This window comes from Podarcis filfolensis (assembly GCF_964270895.1).
Source record: "Podarcis filfolensis genome assembly, chromosome: 2".
NCBI classification, from domain to species: domain Eukaryota; kingdom Metazoa; phylum Chordata; class Lepidosauria; order Squamata; family Lacertidae; genus Podarcis; species Podarcis filfolensis.
This window is the reverse complement of record NC_139605.1, coordinates 60,084,984-60,102,232: the sequence shown is the minus strand read 5'-3', so window position 1 is coordinate 60,102,232 and position 17,249 is coordinate 60,084,984. Positions and strand designations below refer to the sequence as shown.

Sequence of the window (17,249 nt, the reverse complement as noted above, 5' to 3'; positions counted from 1 at the left end):
GCCAAGAGGGAATATGCAGGGGGGAGGGGGGAGAGAGTCAATATCCCCCAAGCCAGTATCAGAGGCTGCAGGGGAGAGAAGAGGGGGGAGCCCCATTGCACAAGTTGAAGTCCTTGCTCAGAGCTGGATAGATGATTCCTGCCCATGGCTTTCCTGTATACTACATTACTCTGTTAGCTTCCACCATGCTTCACTTGAAAATACTTCAGGCCAAGATACAACTTTTTCATGTATCTGTGTACTGCCTCCCCAATTATGAGAGCATAAATACCCAAGTGATTGGAACTGCAAGGAGGAGGGGTCTTTCTGGATCTCTTTACAGCTGAAAGCTAGAGAATCCTTAAGGCAATTCCTGTGAAACATATAAACCTCGGATAGATCCAAGTAGACACAAACGCTGTGCTCAAAAACACAAAAGTTTATTAGTTTGATAAGAAAATAATAACAATAATTAGACCAGCAGGGAATAAAAAGATACAGATTCAAATGAATTCGGAGTGGAATAATTCCCTAACACATTTTCTATCAGGTAAAATAAACAGCTCACTTACAGTGGAATCCGAAACGCACATTCCCAGCAGTGAGTCTCACTGAATTAAATGAGACTTACTCCTGGGTAACTGTATATAGAACCACAGTTTCTCTAAGTAATAATTTTGCAATGAAGAGAGAGCACACAAACACAATTTAAATACTATCCACACCCACATTTACAGACTTGGGAGAAAAGAGGGAAACAAGGAAGTCCATGTGGGGTTAAAACACACACACTCAAGCAGGATGAGTATATCTGCTGGTTGACTATGCAGTTTGAGAAATCCTAACTGCCAGAGGGTCAGTAAAACAACCGCTGCCACCCTCTCTTCCTTCAACCTGGCCTGGCTCTGAAGTAGCTCCACCCTGAAAAAAGGCACTTTCCAGTTAAGAAAAAACTTGTGCGTTTGTCAGTGGCTTTAAACACTCCCTTCATATTTCCATTTCCTATAGCATGTGAGGCAAGCAGCAGCAGCAAATCCCTTCCATAACAGGGATATATATATATACAAAAGAGGCATTCACCCTATTCCCACTCCATTGCTGGGATAGCCTCACTTCTCCTTACCCATAATTCCAAGGCCACGTGAACAGCCTAGCACCCATAAGACTCCAATGCTAATTGGCTCCCTTTTCCCCCCTCCTTGTGGAGACACAAGGTTGGACTGCAAAGGCCAAGCAGCCAACTTTGAACAAGAGACTGCTCCACATGGGGCAGGACGGACAGCAGTTCCCCACACAGACTGGCTTGCCATGTACAAAAAGACTGAAGGTTGAGGCTACCGAGCTGTTACACTGACACCTCCGTGTATGAAAATGCCTCTGGGAAGTCAGAGTTAAAGTGTCTATCATACAAACTTCCTAGATACTCAAAATGAACCAGAGGATTTTATTTTATTTTTACATGTTGAAAAGAAACTAGTACTGATTTCAAGAACCCAACTTTGCCCCATCCCTTTTAAGCATCATTTAACATCTTTGGTTGCAGAAGCTTATTATTCCCCTTAATGAGGCACATTGTACAGAAGAATGGGCTCGACTCAAATGCTTTAGAACAAGACATTTGAAAGAAATAAACAGCTGATGCCAGCATGACAAAACAGGCAGCGAGGCTGCGGAATCTCAATTATACTCTATAAATAAATATCACTTATCCTGACTTAGGACTTTTAGCTAATGGGACAGATACTGTGATTGGCTGGAGAACCATGTCAAAATGCTGCACGGCTTATAAAGTAAATAATATCTCTCCAGATGCTACCAAATAAATACAGAATGAAATTCAAGATGAAAAAAAGAACCAGCCTAGCCACCCACTGGACACTAGATTCAGGACACTAGACAATGTTGATGTTCTCTGTTCCTTTGCAATCCATTAAAGAAAACAACATTTGCAGTGAAGTTTAAGCAGGCAATGAAAAATAAATAATTACAATGGTAACTTAAAGTACTGGTTTTCTTCTCCTTGTGTTTTTAAGAACAAAGGGCTCATTCACACTTATGTTTACCCTGCCCCTTTCCCCTGGGGAAACCTACGGATTAGCAATTGATTGGAAGAAACGGCAATCGAGTTTTCTGCGGATTGCCATTTGCTCCAATTTAGTACTAAAGAGCAGGTTTTCCAGGGGAAAGCAGCCAGGCAAAGGCAAAACCACTTTGACTCATTCATACAAAGTTCCAGGATAAGCAGAGAACTGTTCAGACCTGTGCTTTCTAGGAGCTAACATGATGGCCTTTCAAGTCTGTATACTAAACCTTCTAGACACAGTACAGATTCCAGATTCAGAAGCTTCCAGACTGTCAGACACTTGCATCCTGTGAGAAAGCAGAGGTAACAAATATGGAGAAAAGCTAGACAAGGCCCAAAACTCGCACCCATAGGCATTTTGGTAGCTTGGCACTCCCTAAGTTATCTGATAAGCAGAGCAATCCCAAGTGTAGGAAGCTAGTGGAACTATAGCCCCATCCCAAATTCCATTTAGGAGCAGGGCTACTGCCCGTTGAGCCAGGATAAGCCTGGCAGAGAGGAAACGAGCCAATAAAATAAAAAAAATTCAATAAAATTTGACTTACACCACCCTTTTTACTCGCATAACAGTGTCCTCAACTTGACTCAAGATAGCAACCATTTCCAGACATGTTGTCATCATACTGATTTGCTTACGTGATTTTCAGCAAGTTCCCTCCTTTCTCTTTGAACCATTCCTATCCTATTACCAGGTGGTTGGGCAGATGAACCTATTAGGAAGGATTGCGGTTGCCCAGGAGATGGTGAACATGTGCATTGCTAATTGTAATGTGGCAATTATTGGACAATCTGTCAAAATAATTTGTTGGGGTTTTCTGAACAGAAGGTTCACCTGCCTACAATAAAGTCTTAATTCTTCTTTCTAAATAAGAGGACCTGTACCCTGTACCTAACAGTATTATTCGATTTCATTGGGAAATAATTTAAGGTCAACCAAAAGGCAACAGAGCTAGAAATCTGGAGACGTCAATAACAGGACAGTTGTAATCAAGCACACCATGCTTTGTTGCTCATTCCTCACATCTATGTCTTCCAGTTGGGTGGCAGTTGAGGTCATTCTGCCAAGTGCTTTTTCTCTGAGGGTACTGAAGCACCTTTTTTTCTAGAAGAAAAGCACTGATTTGGCCTAATAATTGTTAATCATAGAATGGTAGCATTTGAAGGGACCATGAGAATCATCTAGTCCAACCCCCCTGCAATGAAGGAATATGCAGCTGTCCCATACAGATATCCAACCTGCAACCTTGATATTATCAGCACCACAACATTCCCATCTTCTATGTAGGTAAGAGGCCTGTAGCACCTTAAGAGACCAACAAAATGCATGACCACTCATAGCTTGCAAAGCAGATTCCAATACTGGATACATTTATGTGACCATCTCCTACCACATCAGATGAAGTAGTGCCTTGGTTACAAACACTCATAATCAGCTGGCATTTCAAGGTGTTTTTGTATTTCATGCAATTGCCTAGCCAGGCACACAATAACTAGGCAGCGCAACAGAGCTGAAGCCTTAGCCTTGTTGGTTGATGCTCTGAAATGTAGGGTGATTCTTGGCCAATACATGTTAGACCACAGCAACTGTTTTAGCTCTTTGCTCCATTCCGTAGAAGTGATTTCCAGAATTTAAATTTTCTTCTTCAAATCTCTCTGCAGTCATCTTTTAGAAGTTACATTGTTTTATTCGTGAACAGCCTTTCCCAAATTATACCGCTTTGGAGTGTTACTTCCACATTATGTAGCAGTAGTTGGGGGTTTTTTATCACATGACTACAGCAGGGGTGGGGAATCTTTGGCTATTGTTGCTAATATTCCCTGACCATTGGCCACACTAGCTACAGTTAATAGGAGTTCCAGCCCAACAACACTGGGAGGTCCACAATTTCTCTATCCCTGGCTATACCCTTGTTCTCCACAGTTTTCTTCTCTTCACAATGTCTTAAGGGCCAAGCCACACATGACTCCTGTGGTGTATTCTCCCACATAATTTTTCTTTAGTTAAAATGCAGCTAGCAGGGTTAAGGGGTGCAATTTGAATTGAGGCTGAGGCTGAGGTGCAAGGGAGAGGCTTTAACCCTTTGCTCCTGCATTGTGGCCTTGAGGAAAGTCGCTCCCTTCTGAGGTAACAACTGAAGAAAAGAAAAGAAAATACAGATACCTGTATTGATCCTGTCTTTCTCTATCCTACTCTGTAACTTCAAGCAGATTGCTTAAGTTGAAATTGAAGAAATGGCACAATATACACAATATACATTTTGTAGAGCTTTGAATAATTGTACACAAGCATCATTAAATGACATAGGAGGACAAAGCCCAGGAAGTCCTAGCATTTGTGGTGGGGTTTTGGTTTTTGCTTTCAAGGGATGTAGTTGCTCAGAAGTTTCTTCACTTAGCACAATGGTAGTCAGGTTTCTTGGACAGATTTCACATCTAGATCACTGCATTCTTTTAGACCCAACAAGGCCAACTGAAAGTCTTTCAAGGGATATTTCCTGTGGACGGTACATCTTTGCTATTGAATCTTGCTACTATTGCACAACAGTTTCAGTTATCTGGTTCATGGCCTATTGCTGGTCAGTTCTACAATGAAAAGAAGTAACTGAAACACACAGAAGAAATAAAGAAATAGAAGAACAGGTTAAGGCTTTACCCCAACCCCAGAAAGAAAACTGGTAGGTGAATACAGCAAAAACCCACTTTGTTTCTGCATATATATATATATATATATATGCATACACACACAACTTCTCTTGGGAATGAGGCTTGAGAATTAACTGTTGTAGTCACGACTTTCCAGAATGACATTCAGAATATGCTTCAGTTGAGTGAGACGAGCCTTCAGGGAGGTCTCAGAAAAGATCGTCAATTTGCGGGTCAAGTCAAGGGGCAAGATGGAGATAAGCCACCAACACCAAACTGGTCCATCTGGAGATGCCTTGTGAGAAAACAAGGGAAAATACATTAACTCATTGTGCTAGGGGTTCCATCTCACTTCATGGAGGGAATCAGTTATGGCCTGTTCTGTTGCAATAACTGAGGGATTGTTCCTTCTTTGGCTAATTAGTCTGCATTCCCCACCTGTAACAGTGATGGCTGATGTGTGCATCTTGTCTTCTTTATTATGTTACTAGGTTGTAAGCCCACCCTGTGAGCTTCTGACATAAATTTCTTAAATAAATAGAACCCTTCAGGAACATACGGCTGTTGTTTCTGTGCTTTTTATCTTTGTTTCGTTCTTATGCCTTTTCAATGTAAGCATCTCACAGGTTGTATGCTGCTCTGGGAGTACTATATTGAAAGGTTGCCTAGAAATTATCTAAATAAGAACAGTAAGGGAAAAAATAATGACCAGAACCAAACTCCACTGGGAAATGTGCCCCTTCCTCACTTAAGATCAGGATGAGGGCTAAGAACTCCTGAGGATAGGAAAGAGTTCCTTCTTTCAGAGCTGTAATTCCTACTTCCATATTGCTTCAGAATAAAGATATGCAGGTTTTGTGCTGTTCAACAAGATAATAATTCCTGTACTTTAATTAATTAACCAACCTACCAACTGGGTAGAATAGGACAAAAGAATCTACCCAAATTAACAGGCTTCTTCACATGCTATACTGAATGCAGGAACAAACTGTCTCTACATATGTACAAGTGTTTGTATGAAAAAATATGCAAGTTGATTGGTATAGCTCAACTATTTGTGTACACAGGTACATAGACTGTACACTCATTTAATAAGAAGAACTAGCAGTGCAAAGAAACCCACCCATTAGCACCATGAATTAGAAAATAGCTGCAGGACTGATTTGGAAAGTCCTTCACTTCCAGGATTTTTAAAAATACATCAGGTAGAAAATCCTTCTACAGATTTCTCTTCTTGCCTCTGCTGCACAGCCCAAGATGAAGCATCTTGTGGAAAAAGCATGAATAGGGATGATAGTGTATTGGTTCCATGGATATGGAAACAGAAGCCCTCCAATGACCAAACATTAAGTAGCCTTTCTCTAGGAAATCACACAGCCAATACTGCAATCTGCATTTCCCATCAAAAGAATTAAAGTTTACTTTCATACGAAATATGCATTAAAAGTTCATATTTATTGCATTTAAAAAGTTTACTTTTTAAAACTTCGCATGAATTTAAACAGTGAACAATCTTAAACTGCTTAGCACCCAATTTACTTGACATACTAAAAAAACCAAACTAGTAACAAAACAATGAACCACACACTCGAAAAAGAAAATACCATAATAGTTCCTTTTTCCTTTTCCTTTTTTGTAATTTAAAATACCTGCTTAGTTCCCAGGCAATAAATTTAGGCAATGTCTCTTGAGAAGCCATAAGAAAAGCTTGTAAATAGACCCATTTATCTATTTAGCAGTGTGCACATATTTTAAACATATGCTCTAGAAATAAATTTGGGAAAGAAAACAAATATTTTGATTCATCCCATGTCCCTTGAGAGACCAACGCAAGAGCTTAGCTTTCTGTAAAATTGTTCTTGGCTGATCAAATATGCCTGAAGATTACACATTGTGGTCTAAAGTTCAAGGTTGGGGTCAAAAGTTACTTTAGTGGCCTTGGGTAGCAAGTTAACAAACGGACCAAATTTTCCATTCCCACAGTTAAGGTACATACAGCAAAGCATCAATTTATCCATAATGGCAGGCTGCTCTGAAAATCTTATGATGTAAAGCTGGGACTGATGGAAGTTGTGGTTCAACAACACCTGGAGGACCACAGTGGGAAAGGCTGATGTAAACTGGAGGAGCTGGAGGAGCTGTTTGGTGCTTTAATCTATAGCCAAGTCTCATTTGGTATACAAACAGAAATTCAACACTTGATCATGCTGCATCAAGTCTTATCTTCGCCTCATTCCTTCAGTATTATTGTGTTCTTTCCCCCACACAATTTAGCCAAGATTGGCAGGCACCTGTAGAGATTGGCTACTGGTCTTTGAGACAGTCCACTGATCTCAGTAAGGCTATTCTTAACTTCTTGCATCTCAGCAAGCCAGCAAGAAGATGGAACAGATTAATCACAGGATGCAAATGATCGCACTGTTCCTGAGCTCTTTCAAAACAAGGCTGTTGCTAAACTTGGCAGCAGGCCATTTGCATCGCCATAGGCACAGCCAGTTCAACAGTGTGAAAAGCATAACATTAACAATGGCCTGGGCTATTAGTATCCCCGTTAGGCTGAGTCAACGAGCTGTCACTTCACTAAAGGGGAGTTTGAGATGAGGGGCCAAAACCAACACAACTCCATGAACTGCGGTAATTTTTTTCAATGCTGCTTTTATCCACGAGTGCCATGCATCTACTGGTTCCTCACCTTATTATGTTATCTAATAAATGGTCCACACATCTTGTATGTAGAATCCTGTGAGCATTTTGCCCATTGGGAAGGCAGCTAGGCCAGTGCAAACCTACAGTGTATATGCTCTATTAGGCTCTTAGGGTGGGCTTGCAGGAAATAGGATGCATGCCAGTGCAAGTCACTCTGCACATTGTTGAAGCATCCAGATCTAACAAGACTGGATCTCCCATGATTTTTCAGCAAAAAGAGAAACAGAATGGGATGCGAGAGTGTCTGTATCATTAGGTACTTTTCTCCTATTCTGACCCTTCCCTAGTACATTGTGTTTCACTAGTACATTGTGCTTTTGAATCTGGACAGCTCCCATTTCTAGGAGCCTGGAGAGAGAAAGCGCCAATACCTGTATATCTTCCTCTTTCTCAGGAAGAGGTCCATGGTGCATCAAAAGCTGTCTGAAGGTGGTGTCTCCATGTTCATAAAATCTCTGAGTTAGCTGGTATGTGCAGTCATGAAGAATTTGAAGCTCAGCCAGTTCTTCTCCTTCCACCTTTGCAGAGAGAGCAGCAGATGGAAGAACAAAAGAAGTGGAGGTGATGGAGAAGGGGAAGGGGAAGGATAAGAAGGGCAGAAAGAGGGAGAAAAGCTCTGTACGAACAACAAGGCCTTGATTTAAAGGGATGTCAACTAAAGCTTTAGGTAACTAATTGGCAGTGGGCAAATTTTAGCTGGTGAAGCTGAGAGTTAATGCCATGCTTTCTTCTCTCCTTTTTGAGGTTATTTTGGTTTTCAAATATGTGTCCTATTAAAGGTAAAGGTAAAGTTACCCCTGCCCGTATGGCCCAGTCTTGACAGACTCTAGGGTTGTGCACTCATCTCACTCTAGAGGCCGGGAGCCAGTGCTGTTCGCAGACACTTCCGGGTCACGTGGCCAGCGTGACGAAGCTGCTCTGGCAAACCGGCACCAGAGCAGCACACGGAAACGCCGTTTACCTTCCCGCTATAAAGCGGTACCTATTTATCTACTTGCACTTAAGGGTGCTTTCGAACTGCTAGGTGGGCAGGAGCTGGGACCGAACGACGGGAGCTCACCCCGCCGCGGGGATTCGAACTGCCGACCATGCGATCGGCAAGTCCTAGGCGCTGAGGTTTTACCCACAGCGCCACCCGAGGTTATTTTGGTTTTCAAATATGTCTCCTATTAACTGCACTGAATGGTGGCCTTTCCTTCTAACAATAAATTGGCTCTCCCACATCCATCTGTATCCTAAAAGGGCACGTTTGTTTGTCTGAAATTTTAATTTGATTAATCAGTTGAAAGGCAGATTAACACATCAGCTCAAGTTCCTTAATTGGTTGACAGCCCTACTAGTTTTGCATTTCTCCTGCACAGAACTTTCAATCAACAAAGTGCACCTGTCATTGCAATGATTTAGTAACTCAGTAAAATGAATGCCTGCCACATACACCCCATCACCAAAGCTGGCGCATAAGTTATACGGCCAATGGAGGAGATACCACTTCATTGCCTCTGTCCTATTCCGTGTTACAATTGCTGTAGCCATAAGCTACGTGGGGCACCTTACTCACCTTCTCATCATCCAGATACTCAATATCTGCAGTGTGGTAGCCATCTCTATGCCCACGTCTCAAAACCTGGAACCTCCGTTTGCCTATGGTATCCACTAAAGAGCGTCCGTCAGGTAGAAATGCTATCTTCTGAATCTCCAGCATGCAGCCATAATCAGCAAAACTGAAGAGAAGGAAAACAATATTGAGAGGGTTTCATAGAATAAAAGAATCACAGAATTGTAGAGTTGGAAGGGACCATAGAGTCATCTAGTCCAACCCCTTGCAATAAAGGAATCTCAACTAAAGTTCAATAGAGGAAGAAAGGGATTAGAGAGATCAGAGCCACTCTGCCAGGATCTCTCTGCCACTTACCTCTTCCCATTCTCATACATACACATGCCAAACATCTTTGTGCCAGTTTCCTGACACCTTCGCATCATGAGGCGGTAGCGAGGCTCAAAGACATGAAGGGGACACACAATGCCTGGAAAGGACATTGTGCACACAAAGATTGGGATATTCTTAGTCAAGCTGCAGAAGGAAGGAGAAAGAAGCATAATTACATGCTCTCAGTGTGGCTAAAATGAATTCTACTTGTGCGTGTGCACATGTAAATAATTTCCTAAACTGGAGCTCTCCAGATGTTTCAAGCAACAATTCCCATCAGCCCCGACTGGCACTGCCAGTGGTCAGGGATGATGGGCATTGTAGTCCAAAACATCTGGAGAGTGCCAAATTTTGTGTATGCTCCACATGTAAAGTTATACAACTTAGAGATGCGGCACACGCTCTCTCACACAAATCTAGGCAGCTGTGAAGGGCAGTCATTGCCAAAGGAATGGGGAAGACTGATCCTCTCCCTTACTCTTCACTTCCATGTCCTTTTCACACCTTTCACATTTGCTGGGGTCTAGTTGCCCTGGCAGGGCCCACTGGAACTGCTACCTATCTTATCTGATTCCTGAGACACTAGACCCTCACGAAGCATTGCTGCCAGAGCCCAACACTGCTTGAGTCCCCAAGCACTGCTACAGTCATGGATCCACTGCTCTCCCATATCCTCCTCCCACTAAATGGACCTATCCAGCAGCATTGGAACTTTGGGGGAGTGGAAGCAATTGTTTAAGACCAACCAGAGAAGTGGATGAATGCAGGCAGCTGCAGGGCCACCATGGGAAGACAACTCAGAGCCAGGGCAATGGTGGTGGGACGACGATGAGTGGTCAGAGGGAGAAGAGGAAGAGCAGCCTAGGAGGAGGAAGGGCCATATGCTGGGGAGATAACAGAGATTACTGAGCAGGAAGAGTTGGGGGCAGAGGACAGTTCAGACTCTGAGGCAGAGGAGGGGGCTGGAGGTGTGGGGCCAGGAGGCAGGGCACTGAAGAAGCCCAGGAGACTCCAGCTCCACACAACTCCCCTTGATCTCCTAGGACATGTGGGGAAATGAAGCAGGCTGAGCAGAAATCAGTCGTGTGCAAGTGAAGTTTGAGACTACTTAGGAAAGACCCAGGGAGGGGGAGCATTAGTGGACACTGGGAAAGTGGGGTCCTTCAGTCCTCACACCTGCCTCAATTGGGAAAGACCTGCAGAGAAGGGTTGCTGGGAGTACTAGGCCGGAGTGCTTCCGTTTCACTTTGAGTTAACTTTACTGACTTCTGGAGATCTGTCATTTTATTGCTCACCTACGCCTGATCTGAGCCCTGACACTACAAAACAGAAAGCAAAAGTCTCTGTTTACTTTGAAAGTTCTGCCATTTCAGCCTGGTGGACGCGTTTCCTGTCTGCAAGTTGTAAAGGGAAGACAGCCATCATGAGCTCCTCCAGCAGAAGAGTGGTGTTGTATTTTCCAGCTCTCAGGTACTAGAAGAAACCATAACATCGTAATAAGAGTCCTGCTGGATCACGGCAAAGGCCCATTTAGTCCAGCATCCAGCTCTCACAGGGGCTAACCAGATGCCTATGGCAAGCCCAGGAAGAGGACCTGGGTATAATCCCACTCTCCCCACATCTGATTCCCAAAGGCATCACTTTCATTTTATGAGGAAGAAAAATCACTATGGCATGTATTAAGGATTCACCATTTCAAGTAGCCTCTCCCAACCTTGGGTCCCTAGATGTCCATGGACAGGAACTACCATCATCCCTGACCATTGGCCATAGTGGCTGGGGATGATGGGTGAAACGAGGTTGGGGAAGGGCTCTTTTTTGAGAGATATAGGTCCTTGTGCATTTTTCTAGACAACAGAATTATTTTTCTTTCTTTTTTTAACAGAATGTAATTATCTAGTTTTGACAGCCAAGACCACAAATCAGATACAGTGGTACCTCGGGTTACATACGCTTCAGGTTACATACGCTTCAGGTTACAGACTCCACTAACCCAGAAATAGTGCTTCAGGTTAAGAACTTTGCTTCAGGATAAGAACAGAAATCGTGCTCCAGCGGTGCGGCAGCCCCATTAGCTAAAGTGGTGCTTCAGGTTAAGAACAGTTTCAGGTTAAGAACGGACCTCCGGAACGAATTACATACTTAACCCGAGGTACCACTGTACATCCCAGCACCAGAAACCGAATTCCAGGTTAGCATGTTTTCAAACAAAGATCTACAAGGCTTCCAAACAAAATTTGAAGGAGAAATGCATGTGTCTTTTTCATGTTTGATATTGCCACTATTTGAGATCAGTTCCCTCTTATTATCAGAGTCTATGTTGTGCTACCTAGAATTTTTTTTTAAAAAAACTTAGAGTCAACACACATCACAGCCTTCTTTCTTCTTGCTTTCATGATGAACAAACCAGTATCTACTATCAGGAGGGCCTCACCCAAGTGGAGCAGAACTGCAGCAATAACCTCCTGGCACTGCCACTTACTGGGAGGGGCAAAGTGGTGGAAAGGTCAGGGCTGCATGACTACAGAAGCAGAGCAAATCTATCATGGATATCAATCCACCCCTCCTAGTAAACAGCAGCGGCGCTGCTGCCAAGAAGCTAGTGCTGTGGTTCCAGCCCACAAGGTGAGCAGCTCCTGTCTATGTATAAGCCTAGAAAGCACAAAACTCAGGTAGAGGAAGGAGAGAATATGGAAGCTGAGGTGCGGGAGCATTCACTCTGCGGAAGAAAATCAGGGCAAGGCTGTAGCTCAGGGCCAAAGCATCTAAGGTAAAGAGACCCCTGACCATTAGGTCCAGTCGTGACTGACTCTGGGGTTGCGGCGCTCATCTCGCTTTATTGGCCGAGGGAGCCAGCGTACAGCTTCCGGTTATGTGGCCAGCATGACTAAGCCGCTTCTGGCGAACCAGAGCAGCGCACAGAAACGTTGTTTACCTTCCCGCTGGAGCAGTACCTATTTATCTACTTGCACTTTGATGTGCTTTCGAACTGCTAGGTTGGCAGGAGCAGGGACTGGACAATGGGAGCTCACCCTGTCGTGGGGATTCGAACCGCCAACCTTCTGATCGGCAAAGTCCTAAGCTCTGTGGTTTAACCCACAGCGCCACCCAGAATCTCCAGGTAGGAGAGACTACTTCCTGGCAACCTAGAGAACCACTGCCAGTCACTGTAGACAATACTGGTCCTGGATAGCTCAGTTGGTTAAAGCGTTGGGCTAATAATGCCAAGGTTGCAGGTTCAATCCCTGTATGGGATAGCAGCATAGTTCTGCATTGCAGGGGGTTGGACTAGATGATAATCGGGGACCCTTCCAACTCTACTATTCTATGATCAAGGTAGGCAAATGGTCTCACCAGTATAAGGCAGCCTACTTCTGAAGTAATATGACAATGTCTTCCTTAATTGGTTCCTTTAATCAGGAAATTACAGCTATTGTTCACTCTTCATGTCAACTGCTTCTTTTCTTCATGTGAATCCTGTTGCATGCAAAATCACATGGGGGAGGGACCTCTACCTATGCAGGATATGGCCCACAGAAACCATATCTATAGCATCCATATAATAATTCAACTTAAGCTGATGTTTCTAAGGTGGAGGGGGGACTGTATTTGCCTCGTGTCTGTAGATTAGCTTTCCTATTCCATTACTTTGCTACCTGTTCACAGGAGGCCAGTTTGCTTGTGTCTGCTATTGACCCTTCTCCATTATGGGATGTGTTATGCGATTTCCCATTTCAATAATGTCATCTGCTCAGCAGTAAACCTGTGGCTCAGAGGACCCTCTTAATTGGAGGCTGAAAGCATTATTTAATCATTTCCACATCTAATGCAAATATAATGTTTCCATTTAATCAACAATTATCTATGCAAGTCATACCTGGCAATCTTCAACAAACCTGCATTGATTTAGCACTTGGAGAAGATCCAAGTACCTTTTGGTCTAATGATCCTAGCAAGAAAGCAGGTGCAGCGATTTCTACCATAGCACTGCACCTGTCATAATTTCACTTAAGTAACATTCTGCTTTTTCTAACAATTATCCAGATCAACAATGGAATTAAATAAATGCCGCCACCTACTCACAGTGATAGAATCTACAATGATCTTCTCCCCTCAAGCACAAAGAAAAGCTCTAATTCAGGTCAAATTAAACACAAATCCAGACCTTCCTTTTCCTCCATTATGCACACATCCTGCAAGATTCCTCTTACCTCTCTGAGGCTCTGTTTGCAAAGTGGACAGTTGGGTCTATGATCTAGGCAACGCTCCAAGCATTCTTTGCAGAAAGTATGGCCACAAGGTGTGGTCACAGGCTCAAAGAACATTCTGCAGAAAAACCAGAGGAAGAAAGGGAACGTGAAAAATTCAGGTGGCAAGAGAATTCCCAGGCAGCATCACAGACAAGGCTAAGGTTTTTGGTTTTTTTTAATGTACCAAAAAATATGTCCATTTGCAGTAAGTTTGGTAGTTGAAGCCACATTGCTAATTTTTGATGGCTGATGGTAAAGTATATAGGGACTTATTTCTTAACAATGAAAAATCTCTAGTACAGATCATTACATTGTTATGGGGAAAGGAGTACTGTGTGTTATGCTTCACTGTCTTCCAAGAGTCATGTTTGCATGTTGTGTGTGTGTGTACATAAATCAGCTGTTTGCTGAAAATCCCAAGCACTTCTATAAAACTTGCTTTTTCTTTTTTCCTGATAACATCAAGCATTTCATTTGGGGATAAAGTGCAGCTTATATTCAGGCCGATATGGTATTTGGTGTTTTCCTATTGTATTTTTATGTTGTGAACTGCCTTGAGATCTGCAGATGAAGGGTGGTCTACTAATTTAATAAATACAGTGGTACCTCGGGTTACAGATGCTTCAGATTACAGACGCTGCAGGTTACAGACTCCGCTAAACCAGTAATAGTACCTTGGGTTAAGAACTTTGCTTCAGGATGAGAACAGAAATCGTGCAGCGGCAGCGGGAGGCCCCATTAGCTAAAGTGGTAAAGGTAAAGGTAAAGGGACCCCTGACCATTAGGCAGAGTTGTGACCGACTCTGGGGTTGTGGCGCTCATCTCGCTTTACTGGCTGAGGGAGCTGGCATACAGCTTCCGGGTCATGTGACCAGCATGCTCTGGCGAACCAGAGCAGCACACGGAAACGCCGTTTACCTTCCCACCAGAGCGGTACTTATTTATCTATTTGCACTTTGTTTTTGTTTTTGTTTTTTAACTTCTTTTTATTCATTTTCTATAACCAAACAACAGCAAAGAAAGAAAAAGAAAAATAGCCAACACATACAAAAAAAAAGAAGAAGAAGAAAAGAAAACATCAACCACAACAAAACACCTAAACCTATTTGCACTTTGACATGCTTTCGAACTGCTAGGTTGGCAGGAGCAGGGACCGAGCAACGGGAGCACACCCCATTGCGGGGATTCGAACCACTGACCTTCTGATCGTCAAGTCCTAGCCTCTGTGGTTTAACCTACAGCACCACCTGCTAATGTGGTACCTCAGGTTAAAAACAGTTTCAGGTTAAGAATGGACCTCCAGAATGAATTAAGTTCTTAACCCGAGGTACCACTGTAAGTAAAAATAAAATAAATATCACACACTTTCACTGTGACACAGACTGTTCCAGTCAGTGGTGCACCCAACAGATCATGCACCTCCTCATTTATGTGGTAAGATGGCAATCCAAGAATGTTCCAAGGTGGCATGGGGTAGCTAACTGAGAAAGGCTTGCTGTCTGTGTGTCCATGGCCTGGTATCAATCCAACCATGTTTTCAATGTCAATTTTTCAGAAGTTCATAAGGCACAACATCACCTTCATTCATGAGAATAAATTGCTTTGCTACGAAACAAAGAGAAATAGGCACTGTAGCCCATCACAAGGAGCCACTGATTTTTCATCGACAGCATGTGGCATTTCCCATTGGTCCTTCTTCCATTTTGAAGGAAGCATCACCAAGCCTCACCTCGACTACACTGGCATGTGATCATCTCATTTCCCTTAATTAAAGTTTAGGTGGATAAGCCTGGGTGACAAAGTTGCTAATAAGGATATTGCCTAATTACAGGCATAAATCCCCCAGGGCCATGAGCCTTTTGGCAAGGCTTGGGAGAATTAAGCTTTTAAATCCTGAGAGAGAAAGAGATCAGCACGGGGGTATCATTCACATCGGTTTCTCCCTGTCATTTCGTTGATGACTGAGGAAAGGAAAGGCTGGAAAAGGTTCATTAAAAAAAAAGGGGGGCAGACAAGGTGTGTGTTTAATTGGACATCCAAATGAACCCAAATCTCACAATCTCACAAAGCTCCAGCACAGAGCCCAACCTCATGCTTCCATACAACTCAGCAGAAGTAGGCAGAGATGCAGGGGATCAGCTTTGCTCAGTTTCTCTGTATTTTTATTATTAAATTTCTATATCGCCCTTCATCTAATGATCACAGGGCAGTTTACAGTCTAAAACACTATCTACTGAGAGAAAACAAGATATAAATCTAGAAATAAATAAATAAGGGTGGCTAATTTTATATTATTTTTGTGTGTGTGTTGTTTTATACGAAGTATGTATCCCGACTCAAAATCATGGGTGATAATTCAACTAAGTTTTACTCATAGCAGACCCCCCTGAAATTAATGAACATGCTAAAGTTAGGTCTATTTAATGGGTCTACACTGAATAAAACCTAGTTAAGCATTGCCCCGTGTATACGGAGGCCATGGTAAGTATTTTAATAAATTGTTAAATAAATGACTATCAACACTTTCATCTGCAATGATGAAAAGCGCTGAATTCTCAAATGCTATTATAAAGTCATTTTCACACCTCCCATTATATATATTGCATTCCACTCTCCGCCTTTCAAGCTTTGGCTAGAATGTGAAGCAGATGACTGATCACAAAGTTCTCACGTCAAAGTGCACAGCTGATCCTTTATCCAGCAACTCTAGAAACTGACCGTATGCAAAGAGAACATTCCAAGTCTGATGTACTCAAGAGATCTGCAAAGTCTGGTTTATGCTCCTGGGTTGTCTTGGCTCCTGTTGCCGATGCCCCTTCTTCAAAATCTTTGTTAGTGAAAGAAAAAGCAAGAGAGAAATGTTGAATGCCACACATTACCCCACCTCAAGTCCATAGGGCAGCTTTGTTTTGCACATGATTATCACAGTCATACTGGAACAACCCATGCCTTTGTACCTCCACAGACTAGTGGTCTCATGCTACACCTGAGCGACAAGGGAAACTGCATCAATAAATGGTGCCCTCACACCTTACATTTTTAGGTAGAAACCTGAGGGTTAAAGTGAATCCCTGCTGAATGTGAACTTAGTAGCAAACCTAGTAACTTAGTGGCAAACCTAGTAACATCATGGGAGCGGTTTTTCCAGCTACTCCACCATTTGCCTTTGAAGGCTTATAAGAAGCTTCTGCAGGAGAGGGACCGTGAGTAAAATCATGGAAGGAGTGTTTCTAGGACTAAGCTGAAACTGGGAAGCTGCATGTTGTTATATTTATAGTATTGGAATGTAGTTTTTGGTGTGTTATATTTGATACTGTTTTATTATGTCGTTACGAAATTGGTTTTGGATTGTTTGTTTCAAATGCATTCCTATTTATTTGTTACAACCTGCTTTGGGCATGATTTTTTTTGTGTGGAAAAGCTGCATACAAATCAAAGGAATGAATGAATGCCTCGGTATAATGTGTGAAATGGCCTTGTGGGATTTGCAGAGGCAACCTGCCACCTGACAGCATTTTGCAAACTTGCCCTGCGTAGTGTCTGACATCTCATAATTGCAACACTTAACTCAGGCTTCCTCAACCTTAGCCCTCCAGATGTTTTTGGCCTACAACTCCCATGATCCCTAGCTAGCAGGACCAGTGATCAGGGATGATGGGAA

At 42.9% G+C, this 17,249-nt stretch overlaps 1 protein-coding gene across 2 annotated transcripts in view; it reads right to left on the bottom strand.

Moving 5' to 3' along the window:
- Window positions 1-403: 403 nt before the first annotated feature.
- The window catches only part of LOC310757979 (LON peptidase N-terminal domain and RING finger protein 1-like), a 36,986-nt gene continuing 20,140 nt past the window's right edge, over window positions 404-17,249 (bottom strand). For both annotated transcript variants that reach the window (XM_083603875.1, XM_083603874.1), the window contains exons 6-12: window positions 16,307-16,415; window positions 13,550-13,664; window positions 10,690-10,811; window positions 9,324-9,482; window positions 8,970-9,132; window positions 7,783-7,929; window positions 404-5,000 (exon numbers count right to left, since the gene is read on the bottom strand). In XM_083603875.1, the coding sequence (XP_083460001.1) occupies window positions 4,836-5,000; window positions 7,783-7,929; window positions 8,970-9,132; window positions 9,324-9,482; window positions 10,690-10,811; window positions 13,550-13,664; window positions 16,307-16,415 (980 nt within the window). In that variant the 3' untranslated portion in view covers window positions 404-4,835. The remainder of the gene's footprint in view (window positions 5,001-7,782; window positions 7,930-8,969; window positions 9,133-9,323; window positions 9,483-10,689; window positions 10,812-13,549; window positions 13,665-16,306; window positions 16,416-17,249) is intronic.